Source organism: Vanellus vanellus, assembly GCF_965231255.1.
Source record: "Vanellus vanellus genome assembly, chromosome: 11".
NCBI classification, from domain to species: Eukaryota; Metazoa; Chordata; class Aves; order Charadriiformes; family Charadriidae; genus Vanellus; species Vanellus vanellus.
Genome location: NC_138916.1, coordinates 24521672 through 24541167, shown reverse-complemented (window position 1 = coordinate 24541167; position 19496 = coordinate 24521672). Strand labels below are relative to the sequence as shown.

The following is a 19496-nucleotide window of genomic DNA, read 5'->3' as shown; positions in this document are numbered from 1 at the left end:
AGCAAGCTGCTTCTCCCTACTGGGATGGCACTGCCAAAGGAGGGAAAACAGAGGTCAGCTCCCACCATGTGTGCCTTAAGCTAAATTTTCTCAGCAAATGCCTCCTGCTCCATCCGGGAGATAAATTCCAGGTACCTCAACTCTTGCAGGGGGAAGGAGGGGACTTATTCGCCCAGGCTCGGTTATCAGGAAAGCCTCTGGCACACAGACAAGAAACGACGGCTCTTAGGAGCCTCACGGAGGAACACCCGGAGCTTGCAGAAGGGTTCAGCATCGAGCACGTGATAGCAGGAGGCATCACGGCAGGCTGCACGGTGGGACACCCATAGACCCGTATGCAGAGCCTCACGTATTAACGGGCAACAAATAACACTGCCGAGCACACCGATCACTTCTTTGGAAAGTCCACAGAGGTGGACACTGCTTTAGGGTCCTTCTGAAGGCACCAAGTCCCAGTGTTTAAGCACTGTGTTGGGCTATCCAAACCGCAAATAACCCCTTCGGCTTCGCGGGCTGCCCCGGTGCTGCCAGTGCCAGAGAGGCGTAGGTGCTGCCCTGCCCGAGGGGCTGCAAGCACAAAAACCGCAACAATCCCCTGTTATTATCACTGGACAGAAGGACCGTGTTTCTGGAAAGCTTCTGAGCCCCTCAAATTTCTCTACTTACTGGTGGTGGTGGAAATGGAGCAGGAAGAGGGCTCTCGCTTTAAGCGCAAGGAGGGCAGGAAAATTACAGACAACTCAAAATCTCAAGCACATTTTTCCTGGGCTCACAGATCCGTCGATGTCAACACCACAGAGGATGACTGCGACGGCTCATGCTGGCTCCGTGCACAGCACAGACCCATGGGCAAAGCAGGAATTTTCCTTTGAACTGTTGCCGCCTCCTTTCTCAGCCCTGCAATTGTGGCTTCTGTGGGCCCCTAGCAAAATATTTCTAAATAGCCCTCATTTAGCCTTCAAATGTTCTGTTCGCATTTCTATTCCATTCGTTTCTTAGCAACAATCCAGTTCCCAGGCTCTCTCATTTCTCTCTCGATACTTGTCTTCACACTGAACACTTTTTGAAACCGCGGCTTAAATTAGGAGTTATAATTTTCTGGTTAAAACCTTCAACCTGCGGTTAAGCTGATCTACTGCAATACGAAAATAAATAAAGGCTACGCAGGGTGTCCACAGACCATGGCATTTTATACATGGGTTTGGTTTGGTTTTTTTTTGATCTCTCCTTCTCTTAAAAAAAAAAAAACATTGAAAACTTTGTGCCGGCTCCCGCATTCCCCGGGAGCATCGCTGAGGGGGTCTCGGTCTCTGCCCCCCCCCCGCAGCAGAGATGGGGCAGCTTCGCCCCACGCCGGGTCACGCTGCCGGGAAGCAGATGCCCACCGGCCAGCACGCACGGGCCAGCGGCACCCAGACCCCAGCTCGCCCCTGACGCTTTGCCTCAGCAGGCAGGAATTATCTTTAAGGCTTCTGCCAAAACAAAGGGGAAGGCTCGCGGTGCTGGAAAATACACTGAAGGGTTGAAACCCTCTTGTTTGTTCCCTCCTTGCAATCAAGCACGGAGCATCCTTCAGAGAGGATGGGCAGAGTCAAACAGCTCGGTGCTCCTTCCTCACTCTGAGACCTCCCTGTGCCACAAAGTCCCCATCCGTCCGAGCTGGTGTTCCAACGTGAGCCCACAGAAAAACATCCATGACTTTTCCCTGCAAGCAGGAGTATGCCCATCGCCCTCGGGCAGGCTGAGGACGTCCTGGGGGCACTCTGTCCCCAGCTCCCGCCAGCTTTGCGGGACCTCCCCGACCCTCCTCACCTCAGACCAGTTCCCCACAGCCCACTGGGAGGGACAGGGGACCTCCCGGTGACAGGGCGCCGTGGCGTCTGGCTTGGAGAGGTGCTGGCAGTCCGCGTGCTGCAAGGCCCTCTGCTCGTCCAGCCCCACGCTCTGGATGCAGAGTACTGTCCTCTTCATCAGCCCCGAGTGGCCGCAGGTGGCCGAGCATTTCTGCCACTCGCCGACCCACCACCTGGGGAAACGTGGAAGGAGAAATGTCTCAGCTCTGAGCCGGGCCCTGGCCCGTGGCCCACCAGGCCGAGCACTGTGGGGCGGTTGGTTTTAGCCAGCGCCAGCCCGGAGGGGTTTGGGGCCAGGAGATGGACACGGGACGCACGTGGGCTTCGGTGGCCTGCAATGATCAGCGGGGCCCGGGGGAGTTAGGATCCCAGCTGCGGGTTGTGTTTCAGCCCTGGATTGAGGGTCAGGAGTGGATCAGTCCCTGCGTTGTGCCAGGGACGGTTATTTGCTCAGAGGCAGAGAGGGACTGGAGATTAGGAAAAAGCTCTTCACCGAAAGGGCTGTCAAGCACTGGCACAGGCTGCCTGGGGAAGTGGCGGAGTCGCCATCCCTGGAGGTGTTCAAAAGCCGGGCAGAGGTGGTGCTGAGGGACGTGGGTTAGTGGTGGGTTTGGCAGTGCTGGGGTAACAGTTGGACTTGACGATCTTAAGGGTCCCTTCCAACCCAGACAATTCTACGATTCTGTGACTCTCGGGGCTCCCGGCCCTGCCAGCACGGTGCCTTCCCGTGCAGCTCGTGGTCTGTGGACAAGTAACACAGTGCAGTGGCCAGGCCACCACTGGGATTTGTTTCCATGGACCAGCGCAGGGTCTGGGACCCATTCTCAAGCACGAGGGAAAGGAGAGGTGCAAAACCAGGGGTGCAGATAGCTGCGCACATCCTGGCGCAATCTGAGCACGGCAGTGACCGAGGTCCCCCCAACCCTGGTCATCCCTCAGGGCAGTTTGGAGATTAAAGCTTTGGTGAGGGGGGGCGAAGGGCAAAACCAGCAGACCTGGCGGGACAGGGCTCCTCGCTGCACGTCCTCTGCTGATCGTCGGGGCGGGTGAGTGCATCGCAGTACCGCTCCTCCACGATGCCGGCCAGCTTCTCCACACAGTGCACGATCTGCCGCTGCACCCCTGCGGACACAGGCGAGGGCTTGGCTCCAGACGGAAATCGCACCGAACCACCGAGCACCCTCTGCCAGCAGGCGGGAGGAGGCCCTCAGCTAAGCTTGAGCCACCAAAAACGGGAAACAAAATGAAACCACCACTGAAACTGGAAGTCAAGAGCCCGCGTCTGCTGAGGTACTCATGCCCTCACGGAGCCCAATGGCCCCAGTTCTCCCAGTGCACCTGGGTGGGAAAAGCAGAGCTGGACACCTGGTGTCAATCCGACACGTGTGTGGTGAGACCTACGGAGCTCAGCTGGGCTGGAAAATGACCCTGGATAGGCAGCTGCAAAGCAGGGACACCTGGGGAGGGAGGGAGGGAGGGATGGACGGGTGGATGAATGGACGGAAGCAACACCGGTCCGGTCAGGACATGGGCTCCCGGGCATTACAAAGCAGCAGACCACAACCAAAGCCTCTCCCTGGGGCTGGTGGGACATGGTGTCTGTCTGTCCAGCGCAAGGCAAACCTCAGCTCCTGCCCTGAGACCAAGTCCAGGGCTGCTCACGCAGAAAACTAAAAACAGAGCACAGAAAGGGTTGACAAATATTTTTCTCCCTTAGAAAAAAGCTGCCAGATTATACCTGTTCTTACGGGGCTTAGGGATGTCAGGAAATACCTAAGGAATGGCAAGAGTTTACACAGAAGGCAAGGTGAGGACAACCGTGTCCAGAACCGTCGGCAGACCCCAAACTCAGAGAGCTGGCTTGCTTCAACCTCACAAACTCCATGGGATGTCTCTGCCCACCCTCCTGATGCTTTGTCTCTGTTCCAAGAGGGACACGGGGACAAGATGGGTTAAAAGCAGGAACATCTGCACCTTTCTGCTGGCTCCCACTCAGATTTCTGCAGCGACCCCAGCTCGGTCCTGGTGGCCTCTGGCCGCGTCCTTTGGTCAAAGGGGCATAGCTGGGTGAGCTGCTGAGCAGAAATCGCTGGAGTAAAACCTTTACTATGCTACAGCTTTTATAGTCAACAGCGAGATGACAGAGATCATCAGCTGCCTGATGGGATGCATTTGGGGCTGCTGAAGCCACACGGAGGAGCACAGGACAGCAAACGGTGGAGATGCTGCAGCCCGGGGGGGGCACCGTCCTAGCACCACCGCCCAGAGCCACATCCAGCCATCGCGGCACGTGTGTGTACGTATGCACACACACACACTCAGGCTTTTGGGGAGGCAACTGACAGCAGCACTGACAGCAGCACAGCTTTTTTGGCAGCCTTCTGCCCCAGCCGCAGCTCACGGATAAATCACCCGCCGAAGCCTCCTGCCCCTGGTCTGCAGCACTCACGGGATGACATTTTTCAGGATGACCTCATCCTCAGCACGCTGCCTCCCTGCCTGCTTTTGTCCTCCTTTCTGCAACACGTACTTGACCCGTGACTTGGGAGAGCTGTAAATAATAACCACTGCCACCAGCTGAGACTGATGGGACCCTGCTGCAGCTGCGGAGCCGTGCTCCGGCTCAAGCGCTCGGGAGCTTACGGGGCTGGATCCTGCAGAAGAGGCTCAGCCTGAGCTCTCCCAAATCCACGTCTCAGCTCACACCGTCATCCAGCCCGGGGAGAGGGGCTCAGCCCTCCTCCGGCTGCTCGCCTGTGGCAGGACAGGGTGAGCATCCTCACCCGACTCCTGCCTGATTTGCTCCGGTGTTTCCCTTCTGTTCTGGAAGCCAAGCACTCAAACCTTGCAAAGGTAAGCTGCTTTTAAACAAAAGCAAGTGCCCTCAGCCCCCGTCCCCTCAACTCCCCGCGCTGCAGGGCCCACGCAAACCCACAGCGAAGAGCTCTCAGCATAAACGTATGGAAAACACCTCGCCAGCTCCCGCCGCACCACAACCCTCCTGCCGCAAGCAGGGATCCACACCTATCTCCCAGAAACGGGCAGGAAACATCTCCTGGCACTCTCTGCCACCTAGAAAGTATGAGTGTCCTTGAAATCCCTTTTTTTCACTGGCAGCTGCTCTCAAGGAAGCACTCGCTGGTCCCAGCCTCCCCCTTCGCAGTGCGCCCGGACTGTCCTCTCCATCAGCTGCCCCAAAAGCTGTCCCCCAGACACACGGCTGGTGGCGCAGTGGGACGGGAGGTGGGGACGCAAGTGTCTGACACCGCGGGGCAGTGCAGGACCCTGGAGCTCTGCCCACGCCGGGCACCCTCCCATGTGCTCTCCCCAAAACCCTGGGCACGATCCCCTGGGGAGGCCCAGCCAGGCGGGGGACCAGCCCCTCCACACCCCCCGGATTTATCTAGAGCTCTTTTCCCTCCATCGCCCCGACGCCCTGTGCAGTAACAGGACACCGAGCAAGGAGCAAAATGCTGATAAAGCACAGGGTCCGGCGGGTGAGCACGGTGGGGGCATCAGAGGGTGGTGACCTTAGCAGATGTCGCTTTTTTTCCCCTCCCCCAAGACCTCCTGAAACCAAAGACCCAGAAATTTCTAAGGCATCCCCACGGTACGGGGACGCTCTGCCTTCTCCGCTCCTCCACCGCAGGCGGCCGAGCCCGGGGGGTCCCGCAGGAGATGGACTCACCGGTCCCGCACGTGGCGGTGCACGTGGTCCAGGAGCCGAAGCGCCAGAGGAACTCCGCCTGCTCGATCTCGTTCTCGCTGTCGGCCGGGCGCTGGATGGTGTACTGGTACCGCACGCCGGGGTTGGTCTCCTGGAACAGCAGCTGTGGGGAGACAACAGGCGGTCAGGGAGGTGGCCAGTGCAGAGCAGTCGGGGCTGGCCACTGCACCCCAGGGGCTTTTCCGGAGATAACAACCTGCCTCGCATGGCCATAAGATGTCATTGTCCATCCAGCTCCGTACCAGGGCTGCACTGCCTGTACCCCAGCAGCAGCAGACGATCATTTCGGAAACGGGGTTAGCAAATGGCCGAAGCAGTGTAGGAGCAGAGGAGCTGCTGCTGCTGCCCCCGCTGAGAGTGTTGGGCTTGTGGAAGTGTCAGGTAACAAGAAAAAATAACAGCGAGAGCACTGAGAACCACCAGGACTTTGGTTTTGTGTCTCCCCTGATGAAGAGCCTGGAAGAATTCCCCTGTTAATGCCGTCCAGTCCAACTGCCAAACGCAGCCCCCTCTGAGGACCTTCTCAAGGTTCAGCATGGCGAAGTGCCCAGGACGGGCAGATGTCCCCTTCCCCGCAGTCGGAGCTGGGGAGGAGGTTCTGCGTGTGCCACCACCGGCCCCAGCCCAGCCTGGGGTCCGCAACACGCCGGGCAGGAACGGCGCTCCTGCCGGTCGGGAGCATACTGAGCCACCTCCCGCACCAGCGCTCGGCACAGGCTGGGAGTTTAACCTTGTTTTTCTTAGCCTAAGTGCTCCCATTATTGCCAGAGCTTTGTTGTTCTTGGAGCTCTGGCAGGAGCGAGGGCAACTTTCCAAAACCTCTTCATGAATATTGAAACATTTTTGTCGAGAGGTTTTAATTAGGTTATGAATCCCAGAAAGTGATTTGCGGGTGCCGAGCACGCCAGCGTTCCCATTAACAGCAGCACTTGGCGGCAGACGAGCCCAGGATCCCGCTCGCATTTCATCCTGAGCCTCTGCTGAAAGAAAGGCAGAAGGCGCAGACTTTGGCTGCTCAGCGTGGCCGGGCTCCAGCGCGACGCCGCAGCGGGGCCGATGCTCAGGAAGAGCGCACCGGGCTGAGCCACCACTGTCAGGGCGGTCCTGGGGGTCTCCGGGACATACCTCTGCAGTGGTCACCACCTCTACAACACACTTTGCACCACAAGGAATTTCAACCTGTGCCATCGCCTGGGGGACAATCCTCAGTGGCTTCTCCAGGCGTCTCCTGACAGCTTTGCGTTACCTGGCAGGTCCCTCACTCACAGCATCCCAGCATCCCAGACTGGTGGGGGCTGGCAGGGCCCTCTGGAGTTCCCCCAGTGCCACCCCCCGCCAGAGCAGGGGCACCTCCAGCAGTGGCACAGGACACCTCCAGGCGGGTTTGGAATGGCTCCAGAGGGGGAGACTCCCCCCCTCTCTGGGCAGCTGTGCCAGTGCTCTGCCGCCCGCACAGGAGAGAAGTCCCTCCTCAGGTTGGGATGGGACTGCCCATGGTCACGTTTGTGCCCGTTCCCTCTTGTCCCGTCACTGGGCACCACTGGAATCAGACTGTTCCCACCCCCGGCACCCCCCCTTGGAGGACTGATAAGCGCTGGTGAGACCCCCCTCAGTCTTCTCCTCTCCAGACTGAACAGCCCCACGGCCCTCAGCCCCTCCTCAGCAGAGAGACGCTCCAGTGCCCTCCTCATCTCCGCAGCCCTTTGCTGGGCCCTCTCCAGCAGTTCCCTCTCCTTCCTGACCCGGGGAGCCCCGAACTGGACACAGCGCTCCAGATGTGGCCTCCCCGGGGCAGAGCAGAGGGGGGGATGACCCCCCTCCACCTGCTGGCCATGCTCTGCTTGATGCCCCTCAGGATGCCATTGGCCCTCTTGGCCACCAGGGCACACTGCTGGCTCGTGGGCATCCTGTTGGCCCCCAGGACTCCCAGGTCCCTTTCCCCAGAGCTGCTCTCCAGCAGGTCAGCCCCCGACCTGTACCGCTGCGTGGGGTGATTCCTCCCCAGATGCAGTACCCTATGCTCCTGGCCATTCCGGTGGCCGTTCCTGGGGGATGGAATCGCAGAGCCAGGCACGGCAGCAGCAGCGAGCAGCTCCCGAGGGACCTGCCTGGCAGGGACGGCCCCGAGCCCCCCGCACCACGCTGCCCCCCGCCACCCTCCCCACCCACAGTTAGAACCTCTGCAAAGCTGCGCAAAGCTCAGGGAAATACAAAGCCACGCTGAAAAGTAATCTCCCGGGCAACTCTCTTCCGTGGACACAAGGTGAAAATTAATAGAGTGGGACTGGTTTGCAAATTAAAGCAGTTTCCAGATAAGCCCCAGCGCTGCCGCTGCTGCAGCAGAGGAGGGGATCAGTGACGGTCGAGTTGGGCTCGTCTGAAAAGTGTTTGCGGGATGTGTCAATTCGAGAAGGGGCTTCCCGGGGAGCAGGGGCAGCGGCCGGCGGCTCGGAGCAGGACCAGCCATGGGGCAGCCGCGCAGGCTTGGGGACACAACTTTGGGGCAAAGACAGAGACTATCCTGCCAACTCAGAGGTAAAAGGACCATTAGGTTGAACAGGTCACATAGAAACCCCTGAAGTTCATTATTTGCTCCCCCAGGGTCTGCCCTGCACAGAGGCAACCTCTGATGAGAGCAAGAAACGGGCACATGCTCTCCTCCTCTCTGCAACTCTGCCATCCTGGAAACTCACTGCTGCAATGCAATTTTTAAAATTGTCCCAGCTGCCCTCCCCTGCCCGCAGAGCCACGGCTGAGCCCAGGCACCCCCAACGGGGCTCACCTCCTCAGAGCCTCGGGGGGCTGATGAACCCTAACAACTTATTCTGGGGAGGGAAGTAGCTTTATGGAAACGCCCACACGCAAAAAAAAAAACCAAAAAAAAAGAGTAAAACATGAGATGTCTAGTTGTTTCAGAGGATTTCAAATGTTCCTTTCAGATTTTTACCTTCTGCCTCAAGGGGTTTTGCGAGGAAGCTGAGCCTGACCTGCAGCGCCCCGGGCAGCATCGCCCAGGTTTGGACCAAGGAGCAGGACCCCGGGGTCTGAGCTCCTCACCACGGCGTCAGGCGGTGCGGAGGGGAACACGGCACCGGCGGGAGCGCGGCACTGCTGAGGGGTACCGGTGGTCCACCCTCTGCCACCGCACACGGCACCGCCACAGCTCCCAGCTCCCACCGCCTCCGCCGGCTGCTCCAGCCCTGCCAGAAGCACTGCTCTCGATAAGATATGGGAAAGGCCTCAGGAAACGCACTCTTTCTCCTCATGCTCTCTCTGCTGTGTAAATATTGCGAGGAATGCTGCAAAGGGGACGGGGCTCAGCTGGAAGCGGCGCGGGCTGGAAACGTGCCCTGCGCCGGCAGTGCATGCTCGGCTGCTCCCGATGTTGGGGCCCGGAGAAACACACTCAGTGAGGAGATGCGCAGCCCCATCCCTCGGATGGCAGGGAAGTGCCGTGATGGACCACGGCAGATCAGCCCTGCACGGAACGCAGGAGATCCAGCGGCAATGTCCCCCCCATCCTCCCGGCCACACATCCCAAACACCAGAAGATCCTGGACCATACCTGGATCCACACAGGCTCCACGGTGGGTCCCGGGGAGGTGAGGTTCTCCCAGTTCCCTGTCCTCTTGTAGGTGAAGGTGGTCCCTGCCACCCTGTAGTCCCCATTCCACTGGATGGTCCAGCCGCCGTTGAGGAAATACTTCTCCGGGTCCTCGCTCCGCAGCGCCAGAAAATTCCCAGCTTCTGCAACTTCTTCAATCCGGATCTCCCGTGCTCCCACCGGGATAATCCCAATATCAACATAACCTGGGGATGGAACCAAGCATTGGTCTTGGGGGAGTCAAAGATGGGGCAGAGACGATCCATGCCCTCGGGTGGGTGCCAGCGTCCCTCGGGAGCCAGCATCATGCCAATCCTTACACCTCCGTGAGGCGCCAGTGGGTACCAAACCCCACCTGGCACTGGGCCCAGCTGTGTTCCCTGCTGGGAGAGCCCATCGCCGAGCATGACATAGAATCATAGAATAGTTTAGGCTGGAAAGGACCTTGAAGACTACCCAGTGCCACCCCTGCCCCGGGCAGGGCCCCCTCCCCCCAGCCCAGGCTGCTCCCAGCCCCGTCCAACCTGGCCTTGAACCCCTCCAGGGATGGGGCAGCCACAGCTCCTCGGGGCACCCTGCGCCAGGGGCTCACCGCCCGCACGGGGACACATTTCTTCCTCACATCTCATCTCAATCTGCCCTCTTCCAGTCTGAAGCCATTCCCCCTCCTCCTATCCCTCCGTGCCCTTGGAAAAAGTCCCTCCCCGGCTCTCCTGGAGCCCCTTTAGGCACTGGAAGGGGCTCTGAGGTCTCCCCGGAGCCTTCTCTTCTCTGGGCTGAACACCCCCGACTCTCTCAGTCTGACATCTCCCACATGGGTGCTGGCAAGGCGTTTACCACCCCTTCAACATGTCCTTGTCAACCCACAAAATCCCCTTAAACCTCCCCAAACCGGCTCCAGCACGCACAGATCTGTTCTCAGGCTCTTTGTGAGCAGTAAGGGGATATTTTTCTTCCGAGACATAAGAAGTAGAACGGCAACGTCACATCTCCCCATGCTGCCGCTCGGGTCTTATCCCATCCAAATCGACAAGTCGTGATTAAAGGCCACACAGCAAATGAGCAGCAGCAGCAGCGAGCCCGGCTCCGAGCGGCACGGGCCCCTGGTGTTTTGGGGAGGGAGCCGAGCGCCCTTACCCAGCCCCTCGCTGTCCTCGAAGGTCTTCTTGACGGTGTGGCAGGTGGAGCCGTCCCCGTGGCAGACGCCGCACCGGTCCTCCACCGCGTTGGAGTCGATCTCGTAGTCGCAGCCCACGTTCTGCAAGGCAGCCCCGTCAGCCGCCTGCGCCTGCACCCCTGCCCGCCCCGGCCTCGCACCACGCCATCAGCTGCCGGCGCGGCAGGAATGAGGGAGAGACGCAACGGTCCTAAACGGTGGGAAATAAGGAACATGGATGGGAGAGCGGGGCGAGCTGGAGTCTTTTTGCAGGATGGGTGGCGATACAGACACCTCGGCTGCAACACGGGTTTCTCTAACGTATCCCTCTGGTCCTGCCATCCTGTTCATACGCAGTGAGGAGCACAACCCACATCTCATTTTTACCTTTTCCAACCCAAGTTCCCAGGCAGCAGAGCCTGTCGGCACGTGTTACGGGCTGAGCCTGGCTGGGAAAGCCCCTTGGTCCTTGGCCCTGCTAGTCCTCTTTCAAAACACTTCCCTAAAATTTCTTTTTTTTATATTCTGCCGAAGCTCTCCACACCTCATGCCACATCGCTCGACCTGCGCAGAGCGAGAGACTCACGGTGATTTTGCACTGTAAAATCCGCTGCTGAGACCCCGAAGGGTCCCGCTGGGTCCTGTGCCAGCGAGGAGCCTTCAGCCTCCGCTGCCCGAGGAGGTGCCCAGGGGCCACCGGCACACGCGCGCGGCAGAAGCAGCGCCGTTCTAGCTGCTGCGACAGCCCGTAGTGAGCCAGGTTTAACGCCGGTGCCACAGCCGGCAGCAGGCTCCGCCGCGAGGAGGATTTTGTGTGCAGCGAGCTCTGGGTAAACGCGCTGTCATCTGCCGCAAGCTGCTGGATCGCACCCTTGGATGCACCAAGTAACAATCACAACCCTGAGCTCCCCCTCCAGCCTGTGCCCGCGCACCGGCACGCCACAGCCCTTGAAGTAACTTACAGCCTATTACGGGAGGAAACGGGACCTTCTCAGAGTCCCCGGTTGCCGCCGGGCCCCTGCTGCCGGCAGCACGGCCAGCGAGAGGGGGGAAGATTCCACAAACGGTTTTGATATAAGAGGCTGCAAGGAAACTCATTGACTGATTATTTTCCCTCTTTCCTGCTGCTCTTTGTGCCGTCCACCAAGGCTTTTTTCCAAAAAGTGTGTTTTTCCAAAAAGCCTTTCAGCCAGTATCTGTATCTAACACTACGCCAGACCTGACCACAGAATCACAGAATCACAGAATAGTCAGGGTTGGAAGGGACCTCTGGAGATCATCTAGTCCACCCCCCCTGCCAGAGCAGGGGCACCTACAACAGGTTGCACAGGACAGCGTCCAGGCGGGTTTTGAACGTCTCCAGAGTGGGAGACTCCACAACCTCTCTGGGCAGCCTGTGCCAGTGCTCCACCACCCTCGAAGTGAAGAAGTTCCTCCTCATGTTAAGATGGAACTTCCTATGTTCAAGCTTGTGCCCATTACCCCTCGACCGTGTCCCTGCCTGCTTGAGCGAGTCCCTGGTGACGTGTGGCCATCAGCTTTGCCACAGGGTGGCATTGATACGTCCCGTGGTGGGAATCTGCCCCACAGACCCCGGTACCACGGCAGCTCAGATTGCCGGCCATTCCCTAATTTAACAGAAATCTGAAGTCATGTGTGCGCTTATTCCTGAACATCGGGATTGCTTCCCTGGGGAACGGGGAGGTGTGGATGAAGGGACTGTCTCACTGCCAGCGAAGGCAGCTGGAAGACCCAGGGCACGGCCACACCAGCATCTTCCAGATGCTTCGCAGCACTGACTGCACCATCCCCACCAGACTCCTGTGCCTCCCGTGCTGGGAGATGCCCTCCCCCACCAGCAGCCAGAGCAACGCTGCCACGCGCCACAGCCCGTTTGTAGGCAGCTTCCAAGAAATTAAAACAACAATGCGAAAAGAAGAACAAACGGCAGCACTGGGAGAGGCTGCCAAGCCGGGGGAAGCATCTCCACTGCTGCAGGTCGGACCTGCGGCCACCAGCACCGGCCGCGCTCGGGACGCAGGGCCGGGCTGGGCATCCTCCCTGCGCACCCCGTCGTATCCCCAACCTTATTTTCAAGTGAAACTGTTCTTCCTTTATTTCGCTGGGGTTGTGCTCTATTCCCTTGAAGCCAGCAGAAGCTGAGATAGGGCCGTACCGCACACCTCAGGGAAACAAGGAAAGCTTTAGCGGTGACTGACAAAACGAGTAAGCTCAGCCCCGTGGTGCGTGGGAGAGGGGGGACGGGGCTCACCTAAGGGATGGGTCTGGGCGCCCACCTGCACTTCCCCGAGCAGGGGGGGTCCTTGGGCTCCCTCCCCACGCGGCCCCGGCGCGGGACCCACCTTGCAGATGCCGTTGATGCACATGTCGCGGCTGGCGTTCATCTCGTAGCACGGCGTCCCGTCGATGACGGCGTCCCGCAGCTTTTCTGCAAAGTATTCGTCCTCCGGCCGGCAGTGCAGCTCGCAGGGGTTAACTGGGGAACCCAACAGGCAGAAACTAAACCCGAGCAGCTGGGGGCCACGGAACCATCTCCGAAAACATAAATTAACCCTGCAAGCCCAGCCGTAATTTAAAATACAGCATAAACAGGCTGCGAGGCAAATCTTACAGACGCGGACAGCAAACCCAAGCTGTTAGCAAGGCTGTGGTTCCGGTTTTTCATTGGGGCTGCGGGCAGAAACCCGGCAGCGGGCTTTGCCCTCGACTCACTGTTGTTGGGCACCGGTGTCCACCTGTAGAGTTTCCCTTTGTAGAGCATGGGGTTGAACTGGCTGCACTGGACCTGGCGGAAGGAGGGCTTGTCGAGGGGACACGGCTTGACGTTGCAAATCCGGAACCGCTTCCGCTCCCCCAGGCAGTACCTGCCCCCGTACTTCGGCCTGTTCACGGGAGGAAAAGGCAAAATCAGAGAATCACAGCATGGTTTGGGTTGGAAGGGACCTTGAAGACCACCCAGTGCCACCCCTGCCCCGGGCAGGGCCCCCTCCCCCCAGCCCAGGCTGCTCCCAGCCCCGTCCAACCCGGCCTTGAACCCCTCCAGGGATGGGGCAGCCACAGCTCCTCGGGGCACCCTGCGCCAGGGGCTCACCGCCCGCACGGGGACACATTTCTCCCTCACATCTCATCTCAATCTGCCCTCTTCCAGTTTGAACCTGTTATCCTCTGTCCTATCAAATAAAGACCTACTGCACACAAGGGGAAACTCCCTTTTTATTCACAGCTAAGGGAGGGCGGTTGCATACCTGCTGCTAAGGTTTGATCTCATGAAGTTGGGTCAATCCTGAGTCTACCTGGAGTCAACAGGGAGCTCTCCCAGTTATAACCCACATATTGCTCTGCTGCAGTGGTCATGGAAGGAAGCGGGCTGTGAACCCAACATCCCCCCCAGAAGCATCCCCACTCCGCAGAGCAAGCTTTTGAAATGTGTGGAAACCATGCCCCACACCCTCCTTCTCCAAGCCCCTCCTGGACCGGCTCCCTGCTGCTGTGGCTGCCGGGCTGTGCTACGGGATCACGCAGGGTGAGACCATGGACGGAAGGCAGCTTTTGCTGGGTGACAGCTCTCAGGCTACATCTTGGGTCTTGTCCCTCTTGACAGTCTCTCCTTAATGTTGGAAATACGGCCAATTTTATAGGTCTAGTGTACGATGCCATAAAAGCAGTTATTAAAGTCAGGTGCCACTGGCAGCGTTCATGTCTGAAGCCCTCCCATCTCTCCAGCTGCAGCTGGGCACCCTTCCTGGGTTAGAAACATCTCCTTCACCATCCCGGGTACCGCGGCTGACGAGGTGCCAGGGCTCCCACCAGCCAGGTCACCAGGTGCCCGTTCTGCGGCTGCTCCGGAGGAGCTGCTCTCCATCCTGCCTGGGATGTGCTGCCAACTCTGCTCCTCTACCGCCCAAGGGAACAGCAAAGCTGCCCTGGACTCTTTTAAGCAAAAGGGACTTTAAAAGCAACAATAGGTTTTTCTCGGATGCCAACAGACTCTCAAAGTACTTCCACCATCTCCTGACGCTTGCCTTTTCCTCTGGTCACAGCACTCGCCACGGCCCATGTCCCCACGACCTCACGAAAATTACTTTTCCCCTGATCAGTTAAGTCCGGGCACACTTCGCCGAAGAGAATAAAGTTAATTATTATTTTAGGGTTGTGTTTACATACCCTGCCCTGAGGAAATGCCTGCGGGAGGAGGACTGCCCAGCGCTCACATTTGTTCACTCCATCCAAAAGGCAAAGCTGCAGATTTACCTACAGTGGCCAAAGCAAACAACTGCCGGGGGAAATTCTCCCGCTTTTCCAGGGCTTGCTCTCCTGCCCGCCCGCAGCTGTGTTTAAAACACTCCATAAACTACAACTGCACTTCTGCCACAAAACTCATGTCAAACACAAACCCAGCGCTTGACCTGGGACTGAGATTACACAGCGCTTCTTTAAACAGCTCAATGGCATGTGCTAAAAACAACGCGCCCGAGGAAGAAGCTGGGCAGAAAGCACATCTGGGCTCATTAGAGAGCCTGCTCCCGCTGCTTTCCGAGCAAATCAAGCCATTGAAAAGCGACCGTCACTGGCAAATTGCTCACAAAGCCCTTTTCTCTCCCCGTCCCAGGGCGCGCTGACACCTGGGCAAGGCGGGGGCTCCGCCTGAACCCAACACAACAGCGATTTGGTGACGAAGGGGACATCTGGGGAGCAGGTGGGTCAGCCCAGAAACTTTGGGATGGACGAAGCTGCTCCTCTGTCAGTGCCCGGACGCCTCCAGGCGAGAGGCAGCGCTGGCTGCGGCGCTGGCAGCCCGGGGGGAGAGCCCCCAGCCGGGCACACACCAGAAATCGCTCAGGGGAAGCAAAGGGGTGATAAACAGCAACGGGATTTTTCAAAACTCTGAATCGGGCTCAAAAAACGCCTGTTTTTCTTTTCTGTCGTTGAATGACACTGGATATGTTTCACATCTACGAGCACAGAGTCTTTGCCCTTTGTTTGAGTCCTACTGCAACCCCCCTCTGCCCGCGCAGAGCAGGAGCGAATTATCCCTGGAAGGAGACACAGCAAACTCTGCCCCACCAGAGGCTGTGAAACGGATCCCCCGAGCGTTCAAAAGCGCATTGTTCCCACTGATAACCGCACAATGGCGTGGTTTTGCTGTGCGATGCAGACAGCGGCGGGACCACAGCGGCCAGGTGACGGTCCCCGCCTCTATGGGGCGATACGGGAGCGTTGGGTTCCTCTCCCAAACGGGGTCCGGACGGAGCTCTGGGGGAGCAGGGGCTCGCTTACGTGGGGCTGCTGCACTGCCTCTCCGCACTCTGCACGCCCGCGCCGCAGCTGCGCGAGCAGGCTGCCCACGAGCTCCAGGAGCCCCAGCCGCCGTCGATCGCGTCGGGACGGTAACCCACCGGCACGCACTCGCCGTTGAAGCACCACTGCAAAGGGACAGGCCAGAAGAAGAAAAAACAAGGTTTAAGGATGCGATAATTGACGTTGAGTCGGGGAGCCCGGCCGCGGGGAGCGGTGAAGCCCAGCACCCGTATCACCCCGTGAAAACCCATGCCCCATCGCACGGAGGTGCCTGGGGGTCAGCTGGGCCCCACCGCAGCCCGGCGCACCTTTAAGCGATGGGAAACCCAGAGATGTTGGGCTGTTTGAGGATTTGTCCGAGGCAACATCCCCAAACCTCCACCAAGACCCCTCCGCAAGGGGATCCAGAGCCCGATCCCAGCCCAGAGGGAAGCGCCATCAAGGCACAGCCACGGACAAAGGCACGGCGGGAGGTTCCGCAGGGAGCATCGGCTGAGCCCGGGGTCAGCCCCTGTGCGTTGGGGCCAGGGCTTTGGGAGGGGACAATGAACCTAACAAGGAGAGACGTCTACAGATAATTTTATAACTCTCTAGTTTTATGCCACCTTGAGCAGGAAAACCCTGTTCTGGTATGTCACCCGGCCAAGGGTGACTGGAGCCGGCTGCCGACAGCGGCTCCCCTCCGCACCCCGTGCCCGGTGCGGCACCCGCTGAGCTGCCGCGGGTGCTGCCGGACCCTCCGTGCCCCGCAGCGGGGAGAGGTGCCTTCCCTAGGGGGGAGCACATCCCGGAGATGAGCACCCACCACCGCAGCAGCTGGAGAGCAGAACAAGCCTTGTGCTCCCCCGCCATGGGAATTAACGGCGGGTTTCACCTTCTGAAGGCATTTCCAGGTTCCCTGAGGGCAGTCCCTCCCCGGCAGCGGTGGGTGCTTGCCCAGAGGGAGGGCAGTGAGGTGAGCCCATCCCGTGTGCCGGAGCCCGTCCCGTGTGCCAGAGCCCGTCCCGTGTGCAGGACAGGGCGTCCCCGCAGCTGCGGTGGGGACGGCTCTCCGTTACCTTGTTCTCCCCGCACGCCGTGCCGTCCACGGCAGCGTCCAGCTTGGAGTGGCACGTGTTCCCCACCGTGCACCACAGCGTGTTGCAGACGCTCTGCAGAAAAACGGGGTGGCACAGGACACGGTTACTACGCCGGACAACCCATTGGCACAAATTCAACTCGCAGGGAGAGGACAGCCCCGTGCAAAGCTCCCCCCCCCCCTTCCCGCCTCCAGAGAGCCCTTCAGAGCCCCACGAGCCCGCGTTACGTCGGGGAGGACCCTGGCTTACATCCATGTCGTCACAGAAGGTGGAGTAGGGGCCGTACTGCAGCCGGCACTGGTGGCCCACGTCGTAGAGGACGCCCGGGGGCACCAAGGGGTAGTCCAGCACCTCCCGGGCAGGGGGGTCATCCAGGCACAGCCCCCAGCCCCGGCTGAAAGAGAGAGGTCACAGCGGCATCACCACCAGCCCCGAACACTCCGGCAGCCGCTAACGGAGGAACCGAACAGCTCGTTAATGTCCCACCGCGACGAGAAGCAATTAGTGTTTCCAGCTGACAGGACCCCGGCTCTCCAACCCGCCCCGCAGGCACTGCAGCGTGCGGGCGGGCACATGCGGGTTCCTGCTTTTCGGGGCGGGTGCCCGATCCCAGAGCGGCCGCCCCGCTGCCCCCGGGCACGGCGGGTTACGGGGACGGCGAAGGGGCAAAGGCAGCAGCGGCTTCTCCGTGCAGCTGCCGGGCCAGTGCCTTGCTCCTTCCCCTTTGCCCCCCCGAGATGCCCCGGTCCCTGTGACGGAAAGCCAGAAATGTAATTTTCCTTGGGAATAATCCCCTGGATTTTAGCTTTGTGACCAGGTCATCAGCTCAGTGCTCAGTCAGGACACCGCTTTCGCCATTCAAGGTGAAGGGTTTCCTTGAACAAACATTTCATTGCTGAGCAAGAGATGCTGTCCCTGCGTTCCTACATCGCGCTGACCCCACAGCCGTCTCCAGGGAGAGCGCGACCCTCGTGTCAATGCCCTGCTAATAGAAATAAAGGAGATTGTCAGCAGCAAAACACACTCGCCCTCATGTTTGCCGCTACAAACAGCGCTCAAACTGCGCTGGACAGGACATCCTTAGGAAAAAAAAAAAGATATTAAAACTGAGGCACGGAGGCTGCTGTGGCAGGCAGCCAGGCTGCGGGAGCCGCGAGGGACGCTGCTGGCCGCCTCTCCCTGCTCTGAGTGGTTTTGCTACGATACTTCGCAAACACACAAGAAATTGTCACCAGTTTAGCTTTCAGTGTTGATTTAAACAAACTTGTTTCCAGCAAGGCAAAGTGTCTGGCGAGGGTTTCTCAGCAGATTAGATTACTTCGGCTTGTTGTGATTGGGAACGGGTCTAAATTAACTTGAAACAAGATTCCTTTTTAACCCAAAGCAGCGATGCAGAAACAAGGGCCAGCAGCGGGGGAGAGCTCCTGCTCTGGGGTGCCGGCAGCGCCACGGGGCGATCCCCGGCAGAACCAGCACCCCCTCCTCCCATTCCCACCCCAGCGAGGTCCACACCGGCCACCTGCACACAGCTCGCTTGGCCGGAGACAGCCCCTTAAAATACCACGTATATATATTTTTATAAGCAGCTTCCCTCGTGGAAAAATCAGCGAACAGGGCGCTTTCAGCAGCCCGGGGGCTCGACAGTCTCAGTTCCCGAGTGCCCGACAGCGGGAGCATCCTGCCTCCGCCGGCCCGGCGCGGAGGGACGGATCGACGCGGGCGGCACAGCACTGAGCTGGGGTGAATTAAGCGTAGCTGAGGCGGCCGGACGCAGTACCACGGTGCAGCCTGTTTCAGGCAGACAGTGAGGTCACTGCATCGCACCTCCAGAGGTATTTTCTTTACCTGCTGGTGGAAAACACTTTAAGAGAGTATTTCCTTTAAAAATGGAAAGAATGACATCTTTACCAGGGAAAGTCCAGGCTTAAGCACTGGGCTCCGCATGAGCTGCATGCGTGACGCTGGTGCTCTTCTAGGCTAGTTCACCAACTGCCTGTCCAGGCACCAGCACACGGGGCCCCGCAGGTCGCCCCAGCACCGTCCCAGCCCTCCCTGCCCTCTGATCCGCTCGAGGCACTTTCTGTCTTGCCCCAGCTTAGGGGAGAGGTCTCTGTCCCAGTACGGGAGGGTGATTTAGATTTGCTGTCAGCTTTCCAGTGCTATGTTCAAAATCTACTTCTTCATTAAGTATTTTACAGTCGTCCTACTGGTCTCTTCAATCGGCCAAAACACTTTACCGAGCCAGCAAAAATTGGCGTGAGTTTCCCTCTGGCTTTGCGGGATATGCAATAAACCACACTCTGCAGTAAAAACACACAGGGGTCTGCGCTGCGTCTGCCTGTTCCAGTCTGTGGGTTAACGAGCTGGATGATGGAGTAGATGGTACGATGATTAAATCCCCATATGTGAGCAGGCTGGGAAGATCTGCAGATACATTTGAGAGCGGGATTAAAATTCCAAAAGCTCTCAGGGAATTGGAGGAAGGATCCAAAACGCCAGGATGGAATTCAATAAAAACAAAGGCAAGGACTGGAGCTCGGGAAGAACCAGCTGCGCAGAGCGGGGATGCGGCAGAGCTGGCAGCGGAGCGATGCAGCAGGCAGGGCTGGAGAAGACCAGCCGTTCCCCGGCTCCGGGAAGGTGGGGATTGGCTGGAAGGAGCCCATGGGAGAAGGATGGATGAAGACCTCCAGCACCATGCAAAGAGGCTGAAAACCTGCTTGTCTGATCTAGAGAACAGGCCGAAGGGAGATGAGAC

At 59.0% G+C, this 19496-nt stretch overlaps 1 protein-coding gene across 1 annotated transcript in view; it reads right to left on the bottom strand.

Moving 5' to 3' along the window:
- ADAMTS7 (ADAM metallopeptidase with thrombospondin type 1 motif 7) overlaps window positions 1-19496 on the bottom strand; it is a gene marked incomplete at its 5' end in the record, with an annotated part of 53127 nt that overhangs the window by 18437 nt on the left and 15194 nt on the right. Inside the window, 10 exons of the mRNA XM_082488970.1 lie at window positions 1813-2026; window positions 2849-2975; window positions 5542-5683; window positions 9146-9390; window positions 10322-10442; window positions 12704-12837; window positions 13074-13243; window positions 15639-15784; window positions 16718-16810; window positions 16988-17132. Coding sequence (XP_082345096.1) covers window positions 1813-2026; window positions 2849-2975; window positions 5542-5683; window positions 9146-9390; window positions 10322-10442; window positions 12704-12837; window positions 13074-13243; window positions 15639-15784; window positions 16718-16810; window positions 16988-17132 — 1537 coding nt within the window. The remainder of the gene's footprint in view (window positions 1-1812; window positions 2027-2848; window positions 2976-5541; window positions 5684-9145; window positions 9391-10321; window positions 10443-12703; window positions 12838-13073; window positions 13244-15638; window positions 15785-16717; window positions 16811-16987; window positions 17133-19496) is intronic.